The 20,912-nt window shown below is 42.8% G+C and overlaps 1 protein-coding gene across 1 annotated transcript in view; it reads right to left on the bottom strand.

The window, feature by feature from the left end:
- Window positions 1-3,047: 3,047 nt before the first annotated feature.
- The window catches only part of PROZ (protein Z, vitamin K dependent plasma glycoprotein), a 219,946-nt gene continuing 202,081 nt past the window's right edge, over window positions 3,048-20,912 (bottom strand). Inside the window, exons 7-8 of the mRNA XM_085622318.1 lie at window positions 17,208-17,325; window positions 3,048-6,953 (exon numbers count right to left, since the gene is read on the bottom strand). Coding sequence (XP_085478444.1) covers window positions 6,424-6,953; window positions 17,208-17,325 — 648 coding nt within the window. The 3' untranslated portion in view covers window positions 3,048-6,423. The remainder of the gene's footprint in view (window positions 6,954-17,207; window positions 17,326-20,912) is intronic.

Genomic DNA, 20,912 nt, shown 5'->3' with positions numbered 1-20,912 from the left:
CTTCTGATATCCGCTTTGTTCTCTTTGACATCCTTCTCTCCCCTTGTTGGATATTATTGCTTATTGGGGAGTCCCCACAGTCATCATCGCTACTGCTTGACACATCGATATCCGACTCTTCCAATTCCTCAGTCAAGGAGAAGAATTTTTCCAGAGAATCGGGGGAGAGGTATCCCGCCTCCTGACTTTTTTTCTGAGTACACCCTTCTGTGGCAGCACTTTGTTTTATCTCAGTGTCATATCAGGTGCTCTTCTTATCGCCTCTGTTGCTATTATTGGATTACCAATTAATTCCTTTGGGAAACTATCCTTGTCCGGCCCAATTTCCTTAGTAATGTCCCCTTTTAGCTGGGTGCTAACTGGTACCTCTGCAGTTCCCAACATGGTATTATCGCAGATTGAGCCCCATGATAATTCCTCCTCCCGTAATTCCGATATTGTGTTCTGTAAAATACTTTGAAGATTCACTGTGTCAGCTGTTTCCTCGCTGTTGGGTATACTGCTTCGGTCACCTTGTTTCCCTCACGCCCCCTTCTCCTTCTCCTTCTTATTTCTGCTCATGTCTATGGGTAGGAACAAACTTGTAATAGCAATCTGTTTTTTCCCCTGCTCCCCCGCAGGTGTCCCTTTCTGAATGGTCCTTTTGTTAGACTCCGTTTCTTCCCTGTCCAATTTGCTTCCCTTACCAGTACGAAGCTCTAGTTTTTTGGTGTCAGTGTAAGTCTTCGGGTCAGTATCAACCCGTTGTGATGGTGCCGGCTGGATGTTCAAGCACATTTTACCTCGTCCTCCCCACGCTGCAATTGCCTCCGTGGATCGAGCTCTGCAAGCTCCACCAGCATCCCCGTCGTAGTTAACACGAGCCTGCAGCCGTCACTGTTTCCCAACCCGGAAACTGTTGTTAGTAGTAGCCGAGCAAAGGATTCCCAACGCGCCCAGCAGCCTTTATTTTTGCTTTCGGGCCGGTGGTCGCCTTGTCTCTGGCCTCCGTCATTCCATTGAGCCCATCGAGAAATTCCCACTTGCATAGTCTACCTGTAGTCGGAGGAGAGCCCAGCAAGGGTCAGAGAGAAGCGGAGGTGAGGGATAGCGGTCTCACTCAGACGCCATCTTGACTCCCACTCCCCCAAAAAATGAATTTTTCAATGCCTTTCCACTGTAGTTCAGCTGCTGGTACTAGTTTTACTTAGTGGTGTTAAGGGTCATTGTTGAAATGTTTCATATTCTTTTGAACATCTCCATATGCAGGTAGCATGAAGGATGCTGGATGCTTTCTTACAATGGAATAGTGCTTGTGCACTTAAGTAGTAACATATTTAATTCTGTTTTGCCAAGAATGTTGATGCCACCATGATGCTGTAAAAAGAAGGATATCCCTTGTACATTTGGAAAAACTGGTTTATGAAGATGTTTGAAAGATGGTTTTTAGAAAAATAAGCTTTTTTAACATTGAGATACTAGGAGATTTCTTTTAATAATGTATTTTATTGAATGAGTTTTTAATATATAATGTATGAAATCATGTTTATTATTAGATTCAATTATACTTTTTTATGTACTTTTATGGATCTACAGAAAAGATTCAGAATAAAATTATTTTGAATTAAATTGAGCCACCCCGATTCTGCTGTTTCTCTAATTTGCTATGCTAGAATTATGTATAATAACTCCTTGGGTTTGGGGGTGAGCCAGGACACTTTCCTTTCCTATTAAGGATGCTATTGATGATTATTTCCTGATTTTGCTTGTCATTGAGAATTAGAATGATTTCCGATTTTTGATTATTCTGTATAACTTTGCATGAATCCTTCATGGCATTTATTCTTTACCACATAACCTCATCCGCAAACTTCAGAACGTCCAGAATGCCACCACCAGACTAGTCCTCAATCTACTGTGCCACTGCCACATCAGCCAACTATGGACCCTACATTGGTTCCCCATCGAGAAGAGAATCACCTTCAAGCTTCTCACCCACGCACACAAGGCCCTCCACAATGCCGGATTCGCCAACCTGAACCACCTCCTCGTGTTCCATGCTCCCCAGCGCTCTCTCTGCTCGGCCAAGCTCTCCTTCGCAACAGTACCTCGGATCAAGAAAAGCAGAACAGGAGGGCGTGTGCTGGGGTACAATACTGCTCTCGCATGACCATGGGGAAATGGTTTCAGGGACCTAACAATTAATATTGCAGCAGGTGCAATAGCACTGGGGCCCATTGGTGTGAGGGGTTTACTCTATCCAGATTAGTGGCTGTTATTTATCACCAAACTATGGTGTGGATGCCCAATTGTTTTTGCTTGAATTGGGGCCTATGGCACCCTTATCATGCAACTAAATTGTTTGTAAATAATGTTTGTTTGTGTTCCCAAATGAATAATTTCCCCCCGAAACTAGCGCAAAGTGACATCAATATCCTAATGTACGCAAACTATATCATCATATTTGATCGCACCCCAGTTGGATTACAAAGAAACCTAACTGAATTAAATAGATATGCAAAAGAAAACTTCTTGGTCCCTAATATATCCAAAACTAAAATTCTACCTTTTAGAGGAAGAAGGAAATTTTCGCCCTTTACTTGTTTTTTGGGAGGTAAACCAATTGAGGTAGTGAAAGTGTACGTTTACTTGGGCCGAATATTCTCATATAATCTCCAAAATGCTTCTCACTTTCATCACCTGGGGGAAAGGCCGACTCCCATGTTAGGGCCTCAAAGAGATTTAATTCCTCAACAGGGAAGAGGCACTTTAAATCCCTGCTAGAGGTTTATAGCGCACAAATTCCACCTTTTCTATCTTATGCTCTGGAATATATACAGATTAAAATTTGGCAACCAATAAAAGTGAAAGAAGGGATTATTCTAAGGAAACTGAACAAATGAAATTTGTTGACTTCAGACGAGGTCTGAATCAAATACAAATTATTGATTTGTGTTCATGAAATTGCAAGAACCTCCTTGAATGAAAAAGATATTTTTTTAAAACGTATGACCCACTCAAGTATACACTGGGAACATTTAACATTTGACAATAAAAGAACAAACAGGTTAACTCATATAACAGTTTATTGTGGGCACAATATACTCTGGGTAGTGAACTAAAACTGAAATAATGGTATAATTTTTTGATTCTTTTTTAATATGTGGTATTGAAATAAATGTTTTAGCACAGTTGAATATCAATAAAAATAATTTATCAAAACACAGATCCCAGGTGGTGACTTTGAAGAAAAACGTTTTTGGGAGACTCAGTTTTAAAATCAACGTGTTAATTTCCATCCCTGCTTTGTGGATACCAGCACATCATGATGACTACTCACTATTTAGGTTTTGATTGGCTGTGCCACCATGGCAATTCTATGTCTGCTGCTAGAATTATTTGAAAACGGAAATGGGTAAGAGGTAGATTCAACAAATATATGAGACAGAATACAATGATTTCTACAAACAACTTATTAGCAAGACCCATCTCAATAGTAACAATGAAATGCCATATACTGGATGATGCAGTACTAATGATGTGCTTGCAAAAATAATGATTTGTTTACTTCTTTGTATTGAATTTTTATAGGCTATGTAAAAATAATAGCAGGTACAGACAAAAATTCAGCAATGTAACGAAACTACAGTTGCTGATTAAATCTGTGTCAGATTAAAGTATGAGGAGTTCCTTTGCTTGGAATCTAGTGTTGCCATGCTCCAATTACTTCATAATTATTACGAACTTTACCAGTCCACAGAGGAACTGGTTATTCCAAAGTGAAACTCTCCTCTAAAGAGGCAATACTACTACCCCAAGTGGCATATGATGAGACTGGTACTTGGTGTTAGCTGTTTGTAGTTCAGGGGTAAAGTTGCATACAACAACCTGTACATCTGTGTATTCTTCTGTAACGTGATTCCTTACATCCCCTGTGTATGTTACAAATGCACAATGTATATTATTTTCTTCAGTAAAGAATATGGTACCTATGTTCTTGTGTCAGGTGAGTGTGGCCTACAAATCTGGGTTGCTATTGAGGATAATTGTTAACCCACAAAGTAGCTGTTCTTAATCTCCTCGCATGCATGTTATAGATGATTCCCATCTCTCTATCACTCACAAGATTACTTCAGCTACGTTTAGTGAATGGTTGAGTTTTATAGACAAAGATGCAATAATGGTGAAAATTAGCCTGCCATAAGGGTTCACGAGCATGAGAACTTGAGAAGCAACCAGCAGGTCTGTCTTTGCAATGCTAGAAAAAAGACACTTCAATGCCCTCCCACGTTTGTGAGATAGCTATAGAATGGCTCAGCTAAGGTGATGTGTTCAAACCTAGATAATGCCACGGCCATGTGCCAACTCCCCAATATATTGTGTCCAGGTTTAGGAGAAGAGATAAGACACCCACACATCCCCGGAGAGGCTGAAAATAGTTCAGAACTGAAAGCAAAAATCTCAAAGTGCTTCAGATCACCAGGGATTCTAAGACACCAACCGACACCACTTATATTATGAAATGCCCAAAGGAAATGGACAAAATACAAAGAGATAAAAAGTGAACGGAGTGAATTCACTATCAAGCTATTGTTGGCAGGTGTCTGATGCTATTTGGATGTCAGAGATTGCTTAGGATGGGAGTGGCTCCCCCTGCATGCCATAATCATCTCTGCAAATCAGATCATCCTCCCGGTACCTATATGTTGAATCAATATGAAGACTTCTGTCACAACTGCATGTATGTGGCACGATGACCAAAAGTACCGCCATGCTCCAAAATCACCAGCTCAAGTACATTAGCCTACTTCTTGTGCAGAGGATACCACCTCTTTACTCCACCATTTTTGCTTTATGTAAATAAAGTACTACTCTTTTTTTCTTTAAAAAAAAGAAACAGCCCTGACCATACCTTCATTTATTGTACTTTATTCATGTATTGATTAAATCTCAGTTTCTAAACCCAAGCCAGCCCACGAGAGTAAGCCTTGACTTCTTGAACTTCATATTCCACTTACAGCAGCGGTGGCTGCCATCAACTAAGGGTGGTATCTTTTTCCACCAGTCGTTCCAGCGTCGCGCCTCCTCGCGGCTTCCTCAGCTCTTCCTGTCTTCTTACCTGCTGGTCCAAGCAGTCCCTGGGACAGATTCCCTGTCCAATCCCCGTGCTGCAGAGTATTACGGTGATTTGTATGAGCAGGCAGGAAAGACGCCCTGTTCAGACCAGGAAGTCTGTGGTGGTTTCTCCAGCCCAACTGCTCAATGCAGCTGGGCTGTAGAAAACATAAGTGTGCATGTGTCGCATGAGACGGCCGGCCAAAACACATATGCACACTTAGGGAGTGGAGTACACTAGCACTCCTCCTCCCCCCTCCCCTACCTTGGCCCCGCCCCTCCCAACAGGCTGGATAAGAGCCGGAAAATGTAAATTAAAATGATGCAAGAACATTGGTTTACATTTGCTGGCTCTGAGCCAGGCAGTGGGGCGACTCTCCACCGGCATTGTGGAGGAGCCACCACTGTGAATCTTAACAAGCATTGACAAAGCCTACATGTGTGGCATAAGCAAGATGGTGCAATGGTCACTTTTTTAGCATTATTGCAAGCCTCTGCCAAAAAAAAAAAGAAATAAAATTAAGCAAAAAACAAGCCTAGCTCTATAAAATAACCATCACAAATTTGTTTAAACGATCAGTGTGTATGCTTTTTAGCATGCAGAGGTAGAAACTGTTTTTGATTTTCGTGCGGAAATATGATTCTTATTGACCCAAAAAAATGGTACAATTGGCTTTGTCTCACTGTGACCTGAAGACACAGCTTAAAAACAGAGGAATGATTAGAGTAATAAAATAGAATAAAGAGTGGAAAGAAAAAAACCATTGGGAAATTAAGGTATTGGCCTACTAATCCAGGCACTCAAGTGCAATTCTTTTTAGGTCACCCTCAAGAAATTGTACTTATGTTTTTATTTATGGATATTTTGATTACATGAGGCTGCCTCTAAACTTGGCATTTCAATGAGAAGCACAAGGCAGTACTAGTCAAATGGACTGACGAGCACCTCTGAGTCTCAAGAATGTGGAAAACTAGTTTTACACAGATTAACTGTACAGCATGAAGCACAAACTAGCTTTCAGATCATGACGTAATTTTAAGAGCATATACTTTAGGATTTGTGCCAAAGAACTAAAAAAAAGTTATGCTTTATGAGTACCAAAATGTAACTCTTCTAGTTATGGTTTAGGGACGTGTAGGCCCAATGGTCCAATGTATTACGCAGTTTTAGAGGATAGGTAAGGCAAAACAAGACTATTCTTTAAACTCACAAATACGCTATTCTGTGTATGATAGCACATATAATATGAACAGTATGACATCTAAATCAAACAGTTGCAGAAACAGTGGAAGCCTTAATTTAACAAATTAGGCTGTCTGGACTGAGTTTTACTTCATTATTTCATTGATCCAAGTGATGTATCGTGAGACTTTGGTGAACAGTACCACATTGAGGTGACTGCCTTGCATTGACCAAGATCCTGTGATGCCTGTCAGAAACCAAGTGCCATTTTGTTTAGCAGCAAACACACCACCACCAGCCAGTGTGCCATTTATAATCTCCTGGGAATACCCACAGAACATTCGGTTGGTGTGGGTAATGTTCAGCAATGCTTCACACATCTCCTTTTGAAGATATGTAACTTGGAACTGAAGCGGTAATAAATCCAAGACATCTTCCTCTTGAAGTCGCAAGGCACTGATGATGCCCACTTGCTGTGGAATCAAAACGTGCTCTGCAAAGTCCTTCTCTGGAATGCAGATGGGCAGACGGTGCGTGTTGTACTCAATAGGCTTGCTCAGTTGAAGCAATGCAATGTCATTCTCTCCTTTCTCTTTAGAATACCTTCTGTGTGTATGCATTTGAAGCACAGGAATCATCTGTCTTTGGTCATCAGCTGCGGTCATTCCAACAATTCCTAAGAAGAAACAATGTTACAGGTGTTAGAGCATGTTATGTGATACATTATAACAAAATCCAAGCATGTTCTTTAGGATTGTTAGCCTTCAACAACAAGTTACTTGTTTTTGGTAACACTGTTTCTGGTGGAAACTCTGTCTAACCACAGGCTCCTTACCTTGTGATCATTCCTCAAGCATCTGCTTGCATAAAGGAACTTTAAACCATTACTCCTCCATGCTGGTTGATGGTAACATGCTGCGCTGATGTCGTTCTGGCCCACACGTGATGAGCGGAGCCGCATACAAGCACCACCCATGCATGGTGAAGTCAGTTGCTTTATTAGGCTCTCTGTGCCCTCAGATGCAGAGACTATTGGCAAATTGACATAACCAGTGTGCAGATCTCTAAATCTTTGTAGATAGAAAACAGTCCAGTTCACAGAATGGGTGGGTGAGAAGGTCAGTGAGGAATCTGCTGTTAGATAGAATATCCACAAAAAGAGCATTATCGAAGGTTTGTTGTAACGCCCTGAACGTCTCAGGATCGTTTAACAGACACGATAATGAGAACGCAACCACTTGTGAAGGTTTAGTTATTTTAATGAAGGCAAAAATAATACAAGGAATAAACAAAGGTTATAGTCACTGGAATCCTCCAGGCTAAGTACGTTACCAGCCCACAGCACGGATGGTCCTAACCGTCCTCTGCATATACGCCGATCCCGGCGTATGCCAACAGAGGGCAGAAATGAAATGGCCGACAATGCCAATCGGTAGGCTGTGAGGGGCACGCAGAGTGTTGGGGAGAATCGAGGAGTCAGGGAAACACCCAGCCGGGGTCTCTACCTGAAGGGAGCAGCCGCTCAACCTCTTCCTCAGACTGCACCGGGACGCGGAGTCACCTCCTGGTGATGCGTCACCGATACCCCAATCACAAGCAAAGAAGACTGAACCGAGAGCAGCCGCTCGATCGATCGATCCTGTGGACTCCCGAGTCTGTAACGCGGCAAACACCTCCTGGTGTGCGTTACAGCTGGCAGTCCCTGTATCTCTGGTCGGGCTGGGAGTTACGACACCAACCAGCAAAAGCGCCACTGCGCTTTGACTCAGCCGAGTCAAAAAGCGAAGCTCAATGGTTATCCGGTAGAGCTTCCGGGTCCTTCACAGGTGACGATGGGGCAAGACACGGCCCAGGGAGTAACGACTCGACCTACCTCCGTTCTTGCCTTACTGGAGCACCACTCCGGAACACTGCTCTTCACTAAGCAGGTACGTCGGTGTAAACACAATATCCGACAGCGTTGTACCTCCCGGTTCCTCCCTTTATAGGGCGTGTTTTCCTTGAGTTATGTAACAGCTCTCCTGTTTACATAAGGGCGTGTTTTCCTTGAGTTATGTAACAGCTCTCCTGTTTACATAAGGGCGTGTTTTCCTTGAGTTATGTAACAGCTCTCCTGTTTACATAACCTCTCAACCGCTAAGCATCCTGGGAAATGTAGTCCGTTTTCGCTGGTTACCGTTTTCCTCCCCTCGCATGACAGGAATTCTTGACATTTGTAACTTGTTCTTCTGTCAGATACTTCTGACCACAGATTCCGCACCTCGTGAATAGAAACCATATCAGTACCTGCCCCGGTGGTTGGTCTGTGAACTGGCTCAGACCAAAATGTCCTGAAGGACCAAGTGGCCCAAATGCCCTTCTCTACAGACCTGAGTAGGCAGTAGTACTTCTTGAGTGTGTATACCAACCTCCACTTAGCCACCTGACAAATGTCCAGGACAAGTTCTCTGCATGCCAATGCCGTGGTAGCAGCTTTGGGTCTGGTAGAATGAGCCCATAATCCTGCTGGAGGTGCTTCTTTGTGATTGCAGCTATAGCAGATCTTGATGTAAACAGCAATCCTTCAGGAGATAGTCTGCTTTTGCACTGCCTTGTCCTTCTTTGCCCTAGAGAATCCCACAAAGAGCTTATTGTCTACCCAATGTTCTTTGGTGTGATTTGTGTAAACGCTTAGTGCTCTTTTGGGGTCCAAATAGCCTGCCAGACTTGAAATGGAGGGACTGCTTTTGGTAGAAAGGAAGCTCAGGTCCTCAACACCAGTTTGTTTATGAAGAATGTTGGCTACACTAGATTGACGGAGAGCTCCTGCAGGTCACTCGCATGCCAAGCCGATTTTGTGGTGATGAGGAGGACTGTTTTTAATGTAAAGAGTCTTAATGGACAGCTGTGTAGTGGCTCAAAACAAGTGCATATCTAAAAGGTTAGGGACAAGTTCAAGTCCCAATGTGGCATTACTTGGTGCTTTGTTGGAAACAAGTGTTGCCAACATTTAAATAATCTTATCACAACAGGTGATTTATATAAAGAAGGCTGATCAGGCAGCCGCAAAAAGCTGAAAAGGCAAGCAAATAAACTTTAACAGTGTTGTTCAGGGACTAAACAAATAACAGGACTTCTGACAACTCGGATCCGATTCACAAAGATAAACTTAGACCAAAAGTCTAAGTTTAGTCCTGAAGTCTAAGTTTAGACCGAAAGTCAAACTTTACTAGTAGTAAAGTCAGACATTTTGTATAAGGTTAGACCAAAAATCTAACTTTAGTGGTAGTAAAGTTAGACTTTAGGTCTAAATTTAGATTTCTGGTCAAGACGTAGACTTTTGGTATAAGTTTACCTTTTTGAATCAGGACTTTACGTTGTAGTACATCAATTTGGTGGGTGCTGCAAAAAGTCACAAATCTGTCTAAATGGCTGGTGTATATCAATTTTGTGGAGGAATTTCTCATCACCAATAAGACATCAACAACCTCAGGAGGAAGGTCAAATGCAGCAAAGTGTCCCCAGTCAGTCTCCATGCATGGAGATGCAGATTGTGCAGGCTTGCAGGCCCAGGTGCAAGACTCTGCCCTTTTTTTTCGACAGGCGATACACACAAAGCATTAGCTTCATTGGAGGACAAATTATCATGCCCAGGAGTTCTGGATACCACACTCTCCTTGCCCAATACACTGCCACTAGGATGTTTTGGGCCCAGTCTATCCTGATCTTCAGATATCTGGGCAGGATGGGTAGTGTCAGGAAGGCCTACAGGTGTACTGGAAACACTCTAGGCATATTTCATTTGGGAAAGGTCACCTCTTCAGGAACTCCCCTACACATAAATGCTGACATTGTGTGTTCTCTGCAGAAGCAAAAAGATGAAGCCTAGGTTAAGCTCTTGGAAAATGCCCTGCGTCATCTCTGGATGTAGCTCCATTTGTGGTCTGCTAGGCATCGGTGGCTGAGTTTGTCCACCCTGGTTTTAAATATCCCATCAGGTGGTTCACATTAGAAAAATCCTTTGACATTCCACCACTTTAGGAGGTGGTCCCTCCTGGCACAGGACTCAGACCCATCCCACCCTGCTTTTTGCAGTATTATATGGTGGTGGTGTCCATAATCACCTATTCCTTCTTTCCTATAAAGATGTGCTGGAACACCTTCAACATCAACTGAATTGCCTACAACTCCAACTGATTGATGTGGAGTTGAGCCCCCATCACAGGCCAGAGTCCTCTGATTTTCATTTCTCACAGAAGGCCTCCCCAGCCCGAAAGTGATGCATTCAACACCACTTCCAATACTGGGTGGGGTAAGGAACAGGGTCTGCCAATGATCAATTGCGGTCCAGCAGCCAGCTTTGTTTTTTCACACTCCTCCGACACCTGGATACAGTCTGACAGATTCCCCTGGTGCTGTGCCCACTGGGCTTGAAATCCCACTACAGAGCCAGCATATACAATTTGACATTCATACCAGCAAGATGCAGTAGGCCAACAATCCCTGCACCCGCAAAGTCATTCGCTCGGAGATCCAGGGCAGAGACTGGAACATCAAGATCACAGGTCAAATGTCCAGGACTTTCTATGGGAAAAGAACAAAACTGTACCGTACCCAGAATGGGACTGATAAATGGGAGCATTTGCGAAGGAGTCAGGTGTGACTTCAAAACATTGATAGTAAACCTTAATGATGCTAGAAGGTTTACAGTCCTCTGGAGGTGGTGGACAACTGCCTGGGGTGAGCCCGCCTTCTTCAGCCAGTCATCGAGGTAGGGGGGAACACTGGGACCCCTGACCTTCGAAGATGTGCTGAGACCACACCATCAATTTTGTGAACATAGGAAGGGCAATGATGAGGCCAAAAGGGAGCACAGCAACTGAAAAAGCTCCTGGCCCTCTGTGAACCCTAGATAGTGCCTGACGGCCTACAGAATAGGGATTTGGAAATAAATATCCTGCAGGACCAACACTACAATTCAGTTTCCGGGGTCCCGGGCAGACAGGACCTGTTCTCGATTGAGCATCTTGAATGTGTCTTTCCACAGGAAGGTGCTGAGAGGGAACAGATCTAAAATAGAACTAAGGCCTCTTTCCTTTTTCGGCACAAGCAAGTAGTGGGAATAACACAGAGTCCCTAATTTCTGATGCCGGAACACTCTCTTTCACCAAAAGACCCACACTTCTGTGTGTGAAAAGGACTGATGGTCCTCAGACAGTCACCCTGAAGGTGGTAGAAGGTACAGTGGGGTAGAAAGGAAGGGAAGGCCAATTTGGAACACCCCTGTAGAAAATGCTGGATCCTGCCACCAGCTGGTTGACTATGTGTCGTAACAGACACATTAAAGAGGTTTAGCAGGAGATGTGGGGGATTCAGCTGCCCATTGTCCCTGATGCCCTGGTGGTTGTCTCTGTAAGCCGTGGCCACAAGATGGCTAGGAGAACAGTTGGGCTGGCATTGGGAGCTCACAATGGTGGTATTGGAACCCACAACTGGTGAAAATCAGGGTGTATAGATTATTGAGGTTCAGTAAATTATTGGGGTTTGGGTACCACAACATTTGTTAGCATACAATAAGAGAACCTCCTTTTTAAAAGGATCCTCAAGGATTTTCTGTGATTTTTTGAGTCTTTAATGCCTGGTCCGAGGGAGAAAATGTTTTTGGGGAATCTTGCCAAACTTTTGATGCTGGATCTTCCCTGGAAGTAACTAGCTGTATTGGCTGTGCATTCCTGAACAATACTCGAGTATAAGTATGAATAGGGTGAAACTGTGTTTGTGAATGTGCATTAAAGTATGAGATTCTGGTGATGGGTATGCAATGCTGATTGTGGCTCAATTGGTGGATTGATTACTGTTGTGTTGATGTATCATCCATATTTGTAATCACATTTGAAGTTTTATTTGTTTATTAAATTGAATTGAGGTGGTTATTGGATTCATCATAGGTCCAAGATCTCAAGATGTTGATTATTTGTCTGTCAGAGCGGTGTGTAGAGCTAACACATTTCTTTTCCAAGTTGTGTGTTTAATATTGATTAATGTAACTTGCTCTTGAGTGCACAGCAGCATGCGCACTGACCAATGACTGCTGGACCGGAGTCTACCTAGTTTGAATAGAGGTTTAAATTGAGTCACAGTTTCTTATCCTTAGTATGGGCATAAAAGGGTTCTGTTTGCTGTACTTGACTTTTCATTCCTTTCTAGGGAAAACAGACAAAAAGTTATTTGATTTAAGGGAGGTTTTGAAATAGTTTTCCTGTTTCACGGCTAAGTCATGCTGTTATTGGTTACACAGCCATGGAGTCATGCTAAGATTGGTGATACATCATCACAAAGAAGCACTCTGATTGGTTTCTTACTGATGAAGTTGTGCTGAAATAGGCTGACCTTTGACAGCCATGGAGTAATTGGTCACTCTTTGCTAAACTGCTTGTTTTGGTTTTGAAGTGTTTTTTTTGTTTTAGTTAGTAGTGTGCTTTTGTGGGAATAAACAATGTGAATTTTAGTAACACAGCCTAAATGAACAGAGATGCCTAGAGAGGGTTAGAAAATGCCAGCTGAAGGAACACCAGCATATGAAATTATGAAATAGGTTGGGTGCTATAATTGTCAATGGATTTCGGAATGGAATAAATATACTGCCCATGATGAAGTTCTACAGTTTCCACTAAGGGGTACCTATACTGTTAAGAAGTTTGATTTGTTTAGACATTCTATGTATGATTTGAAACAGACGCCCAGACCTACAAAGTTTGAGGCGCTTAATAAATGAGATTGCATGACTAATGAGAAGGAGATAAAGAAAGCTTCTAAAGAGATAAAGAGTTCATTTAGACATTGGCTTGAGAGCCAACTGGATAGACAAGAGAAGAGTTAGAAGGAGTGTATGATTGAATGTGTGAAAACATTTCCTGGTGTAGTTACTGATGAAGAAGAGCAGGGTAAAGATAAAATTAAAAGGAAGTATGAACAGGATGAAGAGACAGATGAAGAGACAGATGATACACTCATCAGTGAGCTTTTGAATTTTAGATCGCCTCGATATATAGTCAGGTGAGGAAACACAAGCCATATTACTTTAGGGGTTCAGTCGGGTGCTGGTAGAGATAGTACCATCATGCAGACTGTTAATCGAGGGGTACAGAGAGCATCAGCAGAGATTACAGTAATAGCGGCAGTGACTAGTACAAGTGAAAATGTGCTGTCAGAATACAGACACAGGTTATACCTGTGAGGGCAGTAACGGTAGAGCCACAATCTAAAGAAGTAAGTATTGGTATTCTAAAAACTACATTTGGCGAAATGATGCAAGGGAATGTAGATATGAACAGATTATTGACTTACAATTCTGATTTAATGAGGTATTTGTTAAAAGAAGGTGCTAGGTGTCCGAATGAAGCACATTACAAATTTGAAGAAGAATTAGCTGATGAATTAGAGATAGATATCAGCAAGATGAAAAATATAAAACAGCATTTTAAAATGGATTTAGAAGATGAAGAAATATTTTTTAAAAATTGTTGCTGAAAAAACATAAATTGGCATAGGATTTTGGTTCAGCGGCGATCTGAGCAGCAGAGACCTGAAGTTACAGGCGGTGCCAGTACCTTGATGCAAGTGTGACTATATGTTGGCACCAGGTGCCAGATACGCATGACCCCAGAACAAACAGCATTTAGGGTATAATCTACTGACGGAGTTTAGACCCAGGTGAGAGCCTTAGGCCTCATTTATGCACATGGAATAAATGTGTCATTTTTAAGCAGGGATACACATACAGCCCTGAAGAAGGCCGTAGATCCAATTGGACTCGTTGTGTTGACCGAAACATCCTAGCAGTTCAAAATGCCAAGGTGAATTGAACAGTAGAATCTCAATCATAACCTTGTAATATCTTTTTTAATTATACCCTCAGTGCCCTACTAATAAAAAATCCTTCTTTGGGAATACTGGGTGGTATTTTTAAATCTTTCACTCAATTTCCCATCTGGACCCCTGTATTATCCAGTCACATGTTATCTAGGAACTCCCAACAATCTTCCTTTGGTTGAGTCTGAACTGGTGGTATCCCCCTACCAGGGTGTGGATAGGCACCGATGATGAAGCATGTCACGATAAAGTGAGTGAGTCATCTATTCCAAAATCTTTTGATACCGCTGGAAGACAGTAAAGTAGTGGCCTCTTTGGACCCTGCCCTTTCGCCCAGTTGCTCCTATGTGAGATATTAAGATTTTGAGAACCACACAGGAGCCAAAGGAGTCAGTCTATTCCTTTTATGAACTGTTGATGCATATTTACAAGAAAAATTGTGGAGTTACAAATCCAGAGGAAACCAGAGTTAGTGTTTTTTTCTGTTTTGTGAATGGATTGTGGACAGAGATTAGTAATCATATTCAGAAGAGTGTATTGTGTTGGCCAATGAAGGGCTAGATGAGATGTTAATGCTGGTAAAAAATAGTAGTGACTACTTTGAGGCAAAGCAGAAGACACTAGAGGAAAAAATAATGATTGCTCACATGAGGCAGTTTGAGAAAGTGTTGCAGAATCAAATGGGTCCAAATATGACTTTTCTGCAAATTCAATGAAGCAGGTAATGCAAGGTGGTAAAAGTGATGGGATGAATGTGAATGCTGAGATTTTGAAAAATATTACAGCGTGTCATTTCTGTGGAAGAATAGGGTATTGCAAAAGGGAGTGTCAACAGAATCCTAATAGGATTCAGGCAAAATAAGAACACATTTCACAGATACAGAGAAATAACATGATGACGACTATGTAGAACTCAGAGCAGAATGTGCAAAATTAGAAATCATTTTGAGTGCCCATGACAACAGATACAGTAATGCCGAAAAACATAATAAATCAAATGCCATATAATGCAGGGTATCAACAGAATACGATGATTTTGAATTAAGAAATTGCGGGTAGTAGTTAACAATGACAGTGCCTGAGGAGCGGGGAGGATTGCTTGCTTGGACCAGTCCTAGTGCTAGATCAAAGTGGCCCCTATATTGATAGAGAAGTGAATGGCCATCCCATTTTTATTTTTGATTTATATGGGGCTACCTGCTGTACAGTTCAGTCTGCAGAGGTTCCAAACCTTCCCCTCTTGGGAAGAGAAGTCCAAGTTGTATGGATCAGTAATAAACAAATTGTTAATCAGGTTACATTAGGCGCCTAATTACGATGTTGGGCGGACTTAAGTCTGTCCGACACCGTCTCCGTCCTGGGGCCAACCGACCTCTGATTGGCGGTCCCGACTGCCTAATTAGGATGCGACCGAACACTGTTCAATCGCATTCCTATATTTCCCTATGGTAGCATACATTACGGCCATAAACCGACCGTAATACATGCTTCCCTAGGGAAATGGGAGGTGCTGTTCATCCCTGCTCCCCGTGGCAGGCACCTCAAGATGCCTGTCAAGGGGTACAGGGATCAACAAGGGGGCACAATAGGTGCCCCTTCGGCCCCAAGTTAGAGCCCGACCCAAGGGGGCTCGGCTAGGGGCCCTCAAACACACTTTACGACATGGTTTCTATGTCGAGCAGGACAGCATGGAAACCGTGTATCATAATCCCAAGAGCAGAAATGCCCGCCCTTTAGGATTACGAGCCGGTTCCAACTGCCCGATGGGCTCCTTGTGCCCATTGGAAGCCAGCCAGAATGACCAGGGGGTTTAGTTTCCTACTGCCAGCATTGTAATGCGGAACTGTGTGATTTATTGTACACCAGATGGTGTCACAATTTAAACACAAGACGAGGACACTGCTTTTAAACTCAGTTCAGAAGATTTGAGAGTTGAGCTGTTCCCATTTTTGACAAAAAGAGCTTACCTCAGGATTTATGACTTACTGTCCGAGAAATAATATGGGATTACACTGGTAAAGAAATTAGATTAATTGAAGGAGTCAAACCAGTCAATATTACGATCTCAGCTATTCTAGTCTAAGAGGAGCCAATTTTCATCACATGGCCTTTTATAATGGCTGGATGTTGTACCTTACACCTAATAAGGTATTCCCCTCCGTATCTAGGAATTCTCAAAATGTGCTGACGAAAGGGGGTAGGGGGGTGGTTTCACATGTTTTGGTCCTTTTATTGGTTAGAGATATTTTAGAGAGGGGTGTTTCAGGTAGTAGGAAAGATAATCTGGGTGGAAATCCTTCCCTCTCTTGGAGTTTGAGAAATCAGAACATGTTGGCGATGAACACTTTATTTTTATACTGATGTTAGTCGCCATCTCTCATGTTACCTCTCAATAGAAATCCTCAGTCGCCTCAGGGGTGGATGAGTGTAAAAGGTTAGTCAGAGGGAAGCCTGGTACCATGCAATAGTTAATTGCATGGCTTAAAATAGAAGGAAATGGAAATCTTGGGCCTGCGAAGTATAGTGTTTAAGAGGTAGGGATAATTATGGGTGTCTTATGATAACCCTTTAAAGAAGGTTGTGCATCGTCACTTTTGGGATGAAATACACTTTTAGTAAATAGGAAAGCTTATATTCATGTGAGTTTGTTGTATGGGTTCTTGAATGGGGGGATGCACTAACAAGTATCTCATTGGAATATCGAAATGTATTTAAAAACTGTCGCAAGCCATAGTAAGTCATGGAAAATCTTTCCGATAGGATGTGTTTTTTTATTTTGTCAACCAGCTAATATTGTGCTTTGCAATTAAATTACATTCTCTGGAATGCATAATAAACATCAATAAAAAGATATTAATTTTTTTTTTTTTTTTTAAAGATCACCCTCGTGTCATGGAACCCGTTGACAGCTATGACACGTTTTGATAGATTTCTCATTGATATATCATGGTCAAGGTAGTGAACACAATCCTACGTATTTCCTCTGATACAAAAGTAAATAATACCTCAGAATAGCCTTAACAGCCATGACATTCTTTCACTACATTGAAACAGAAAGAAATATTGCGTCCCCACTTACCAATTGCTACCTTGAAATTGGGGTGCATACTAGTGCATTCAGCGGTAGTCAGGACGAATAGGGAATTTAGAATAGCACCACTGCAAAACTCTTTGCCACCTGAGTCAACTAACAGGACCTTAAAAACAAAACATACATCGTCCTTAACATCCAAAAGCATGTTAACGATGGTAAAAGTACATTTACACTATAAGAGATTTTCAAAATTACCGACAGGCTCGGAATGGCTGGGTTTTCAAAGTAGGCTGGCAGGTTGGGGGCACTTTTTAAGGTTCGCCTGCACAGCTCTTGCGCTGTGCTTGAGAAATCTGTGGTTTTTAATATAAACTTAAAAGAGACTTACATCTCGCCTCCTCTCTTCCCTTGCTTCTCGTTGATTCCTGTGTGTGATACTAACCTTTCCTCCATTTCTATTGGCTGTAGCATATTTTCCTGCATTTATCAATGCTTGTTCCTCATCTGCTTCTTTTATCAGTTTCCTGCTGCCGAAATACTGTTAACATCTGCTTAAGTGGAACTATATTTTCATAAAGTTTTGCCTTTTATATTGCAGCATATTTATATAACAATTTATCACCTCGAGAGATTAAGTGATTTGCATAGAATCACAGGATGTTGCGTGGCGCTGCAGAGACTCAAACTGGGATCCCTAGCTCTTAAGCCAGCAGCTCTGGTCGCTGTGCCACATCCTCTTCACTCCCATGTTATCTGTTAGGGAGCTCTTTCCTTCTCCTGAAGATGATTTATGAAAACAGCCCTTTATTAATTAAATAGGCAAAACCGATGCATTGCCAATGCTTGTTTATTGATGGTAGGTGCCGGTTTTGTAGCTGGAGGCCAGAATAGCCGTGTGTCCTACCTGCAGCGCCTCAGCACTTTACAAAACAAACAATGCAAAATAAATGGCTTTCGAGTGCTGATCAGGACAAACTCGTTTCAAAACCACTTCTTTGAGCATTTGTTTGTTTCTGCTTGTTTGTGCATTTGTCTGGTTTCTGTCTTCTACAGGGTTGTCACAGCAGCACTAACATTCAGGGTGAAGGGAGTGAGGGTCTTCTGATCTGTGGCTCATAGGGTTCAGTTCATGCAGGCCTTAGACGACTGAATATTCATGTTTTAAAGTCTGACTTCAACCAAGACATTGAGGGGCAGATTTACGAGTTCTGGTGCATCTCTGCAAATCAGCAGGGATGCGCCAGAAAAAACGCAACAAGCAATGCCCTCCCTGCGCCACCACAAATGCGTCGCATTTACAATGCGGCGCACCGTGGCGCGAGGATAGGGCGATGCGTGTTGAATCCTGTGGCGTAAGGGCAGCGCATTGCTGGAGTCGTGTTGCAAGAGCGACGCGCCTCCAGCAATGCTCAGGGGCGCACTATGCCTGTCATGCTACGCTACTCCTTACTCCTGCTTCAAGCAGGCGCAGGGTTTTGACGTAGCATAGACGTAAAAGTGACTCAGTGAAATCTTGTAGATTTCACCGTGTCACTTTTACGAGGTGTTCCTGTTACGGAACGCCCACCCTGCACCGGAACGCCCCCATTTAACCTAATGCAGGTTTCATGTGGCGTAGAGCTTTACAACGTGACGCATCTCCCTAGATGGGTCACGTTGTAAATGTGGCGCAACGTGGCGCATGGTTTACGCCGCCGCTGCGTCACAGAAGTGACGCAACGGCAGCGTAAATGTTGCGCATGGGGCTTGTAAATCTGCCCCTTAGACTTTACTGAAATTATATGTATAATATGGTTACTTGCAGGGACTTTCCGCCAGCCCTCTCAATCCATTTTTTTGTATTGTGCCATTCAAATTTTTCTTCTGTGCACTAGGTTATACAGCACAAAGGGTCAGCCCACTTCAACCACTGGCTAATTGCCCTGTGAATGACAGCATTCTGTTCTTTCACAAGGAGCGCATTCACACACAAAACAGTACCCTTCAGTGCCAGGGACTACTCTGAATGACAATGTATGATTTTTGAGACCAAAGCATATTTTGGCTTTTTGCCAATGTTCTTATTATGATTGCCGAGTACCCAGCAGCTTCCCAACAATAACCTTTTACAAAAACCATGACAAAACAAAGCAAGCATTGCAAACTCAAAAAAGTGGTACATAACAACAGACCTATTGGCTTTACAAATGATTGTTTTATTATTGCATGTAATTGAGAGACAAGTGGTCAGTGGCATAGCTATCATTAGTGTAGCAGGTGCAGTGGTACTAGGGCTCACGGCCCTAAGGGGTCCAGTACATCAAGTTATAGATGTTGTTTAGCATTCAAGGGGGCGAGGGCCATGTTTCCATGATTCTTTGATGTATTAGTGACCATTGTACCCTTAATGAAGTACTGCCGGTGGTGAATCAAGGCTTCCAATAAGGCACAGTAGCGGGATGTTGTTTTATGACCCTCAAAAGCCGTATTATGGGGTCTGAATTGAATTGAATGCACTAGAAGCAGCATCCTGGAGAAGGCAAATAATTAGATGATGTGGCAAATATTGGCTTAGTGTATCTGTAAGAAATTTCTGTTTGAAGGCGTAAAATCCAACTTAAGGAGAAACCACAATTCTTGTCAGGGTGAAACAAAAGCAAACTCTAAATTAACCTGTGCTCAACCCTCTAGTAGCTTGGCAGAAAAGCAGTCAGGCTTAACTTTGAGGCAATGTGTATAGTATTTATGTTGCACACAAACAATAATAAAGTGAAAACACAAGATAAATCCCACAGTAATTTAAAGGAATAGAGTAGAATTTAATAATTTATCGGATACCAAAATGACTAAAATCCAATTAGTAGAACCAGAAATATGCAATTTTAAAGGTCTAGGTTAAAATATTGCTTTAAAACTCAAAGCGTCAACTGTGGTCATCTGTTCGTGCCAGAGCGGGACAAAGGCACAAGTTCAGGCCCAGTATGATGGAGCATGGGCCAGATACAGGTACCAAGATAGGCCCACTGAACTAAGTACCTTAAATCCTGGTTGCCGTGCATTGTAGCTGCGGCTGCAATGCGAGTACTGTGTTGAGGATGCGTTGTGCAGCGATGTTTCCGAGGAGCTGTGGGGCTCTAAAGTGAGGTCCTACGTTGAGGATGTGTCACGCAGGGACAGTTCAGAGGAGCTGCAAGGTCCTGCATTGGGGATGCATTATGCAGCTGCAGTTCCAATGCGAAGTTTCGAGGTGATGCATCGTGCTGTGTTGGTCCTGCTTGGACCATAGTTGGGCTGGCAGAGAACCTTCAGGCCCACGTTAAGGGTCCAGTACTGGAGTGGTGCCACTTTGTTGGAAGGACTCACAGCAGACATAGTCCAGGTTCTAGGTTCTAGGTTCAAGGTAGTTGGAGCCTTTTCTGTCCCTGAGGCTCTGATCAGGAGGCCAGCTAACTAGCCCTTGGAGACACACTCGTGGTGCCGGGTTCAAAATGCAGGTCTAGATCTTCTTACTCAGGCACCAATGCAGCCCAGTAGCTGTCCTTCTTGCAGCGGGCAGCACAGCAGTTCTTCTCCTGAGTCTTCTACAAGTCCAGATGTGTACTCAAGAGAGTTGGGTCTGAGAGTCCTCTATTTATCCCTGGTGCCAACTTAGAAGTAGGAGAAGTTTCTAGGGGTTTTCACCCCCAAAGTAGTTTGGAGTGTCCTCTTCCGTGCCCTCACCCCAGTTTGTCTGGGGCACAATAGCCTAGCGTGAAACCCTTTGTGAGTGTG

Source organism: Triturus cristatus, chromosome 8, assembly GCF_964204655.1.
Source record: "Triturus cristatus chromosome 8, aTriCri1.1, whole genome shotgun sequence".
Taxonomy (NCBI): Eukaryota; Metazoa; Chordata; class Amphibia; order Caudata; family Salamandridae; genus Triturus; species Triturus cristatus.
This window is presented reverse-complemented; position numbering and strand designations above follow the sequence as displayed.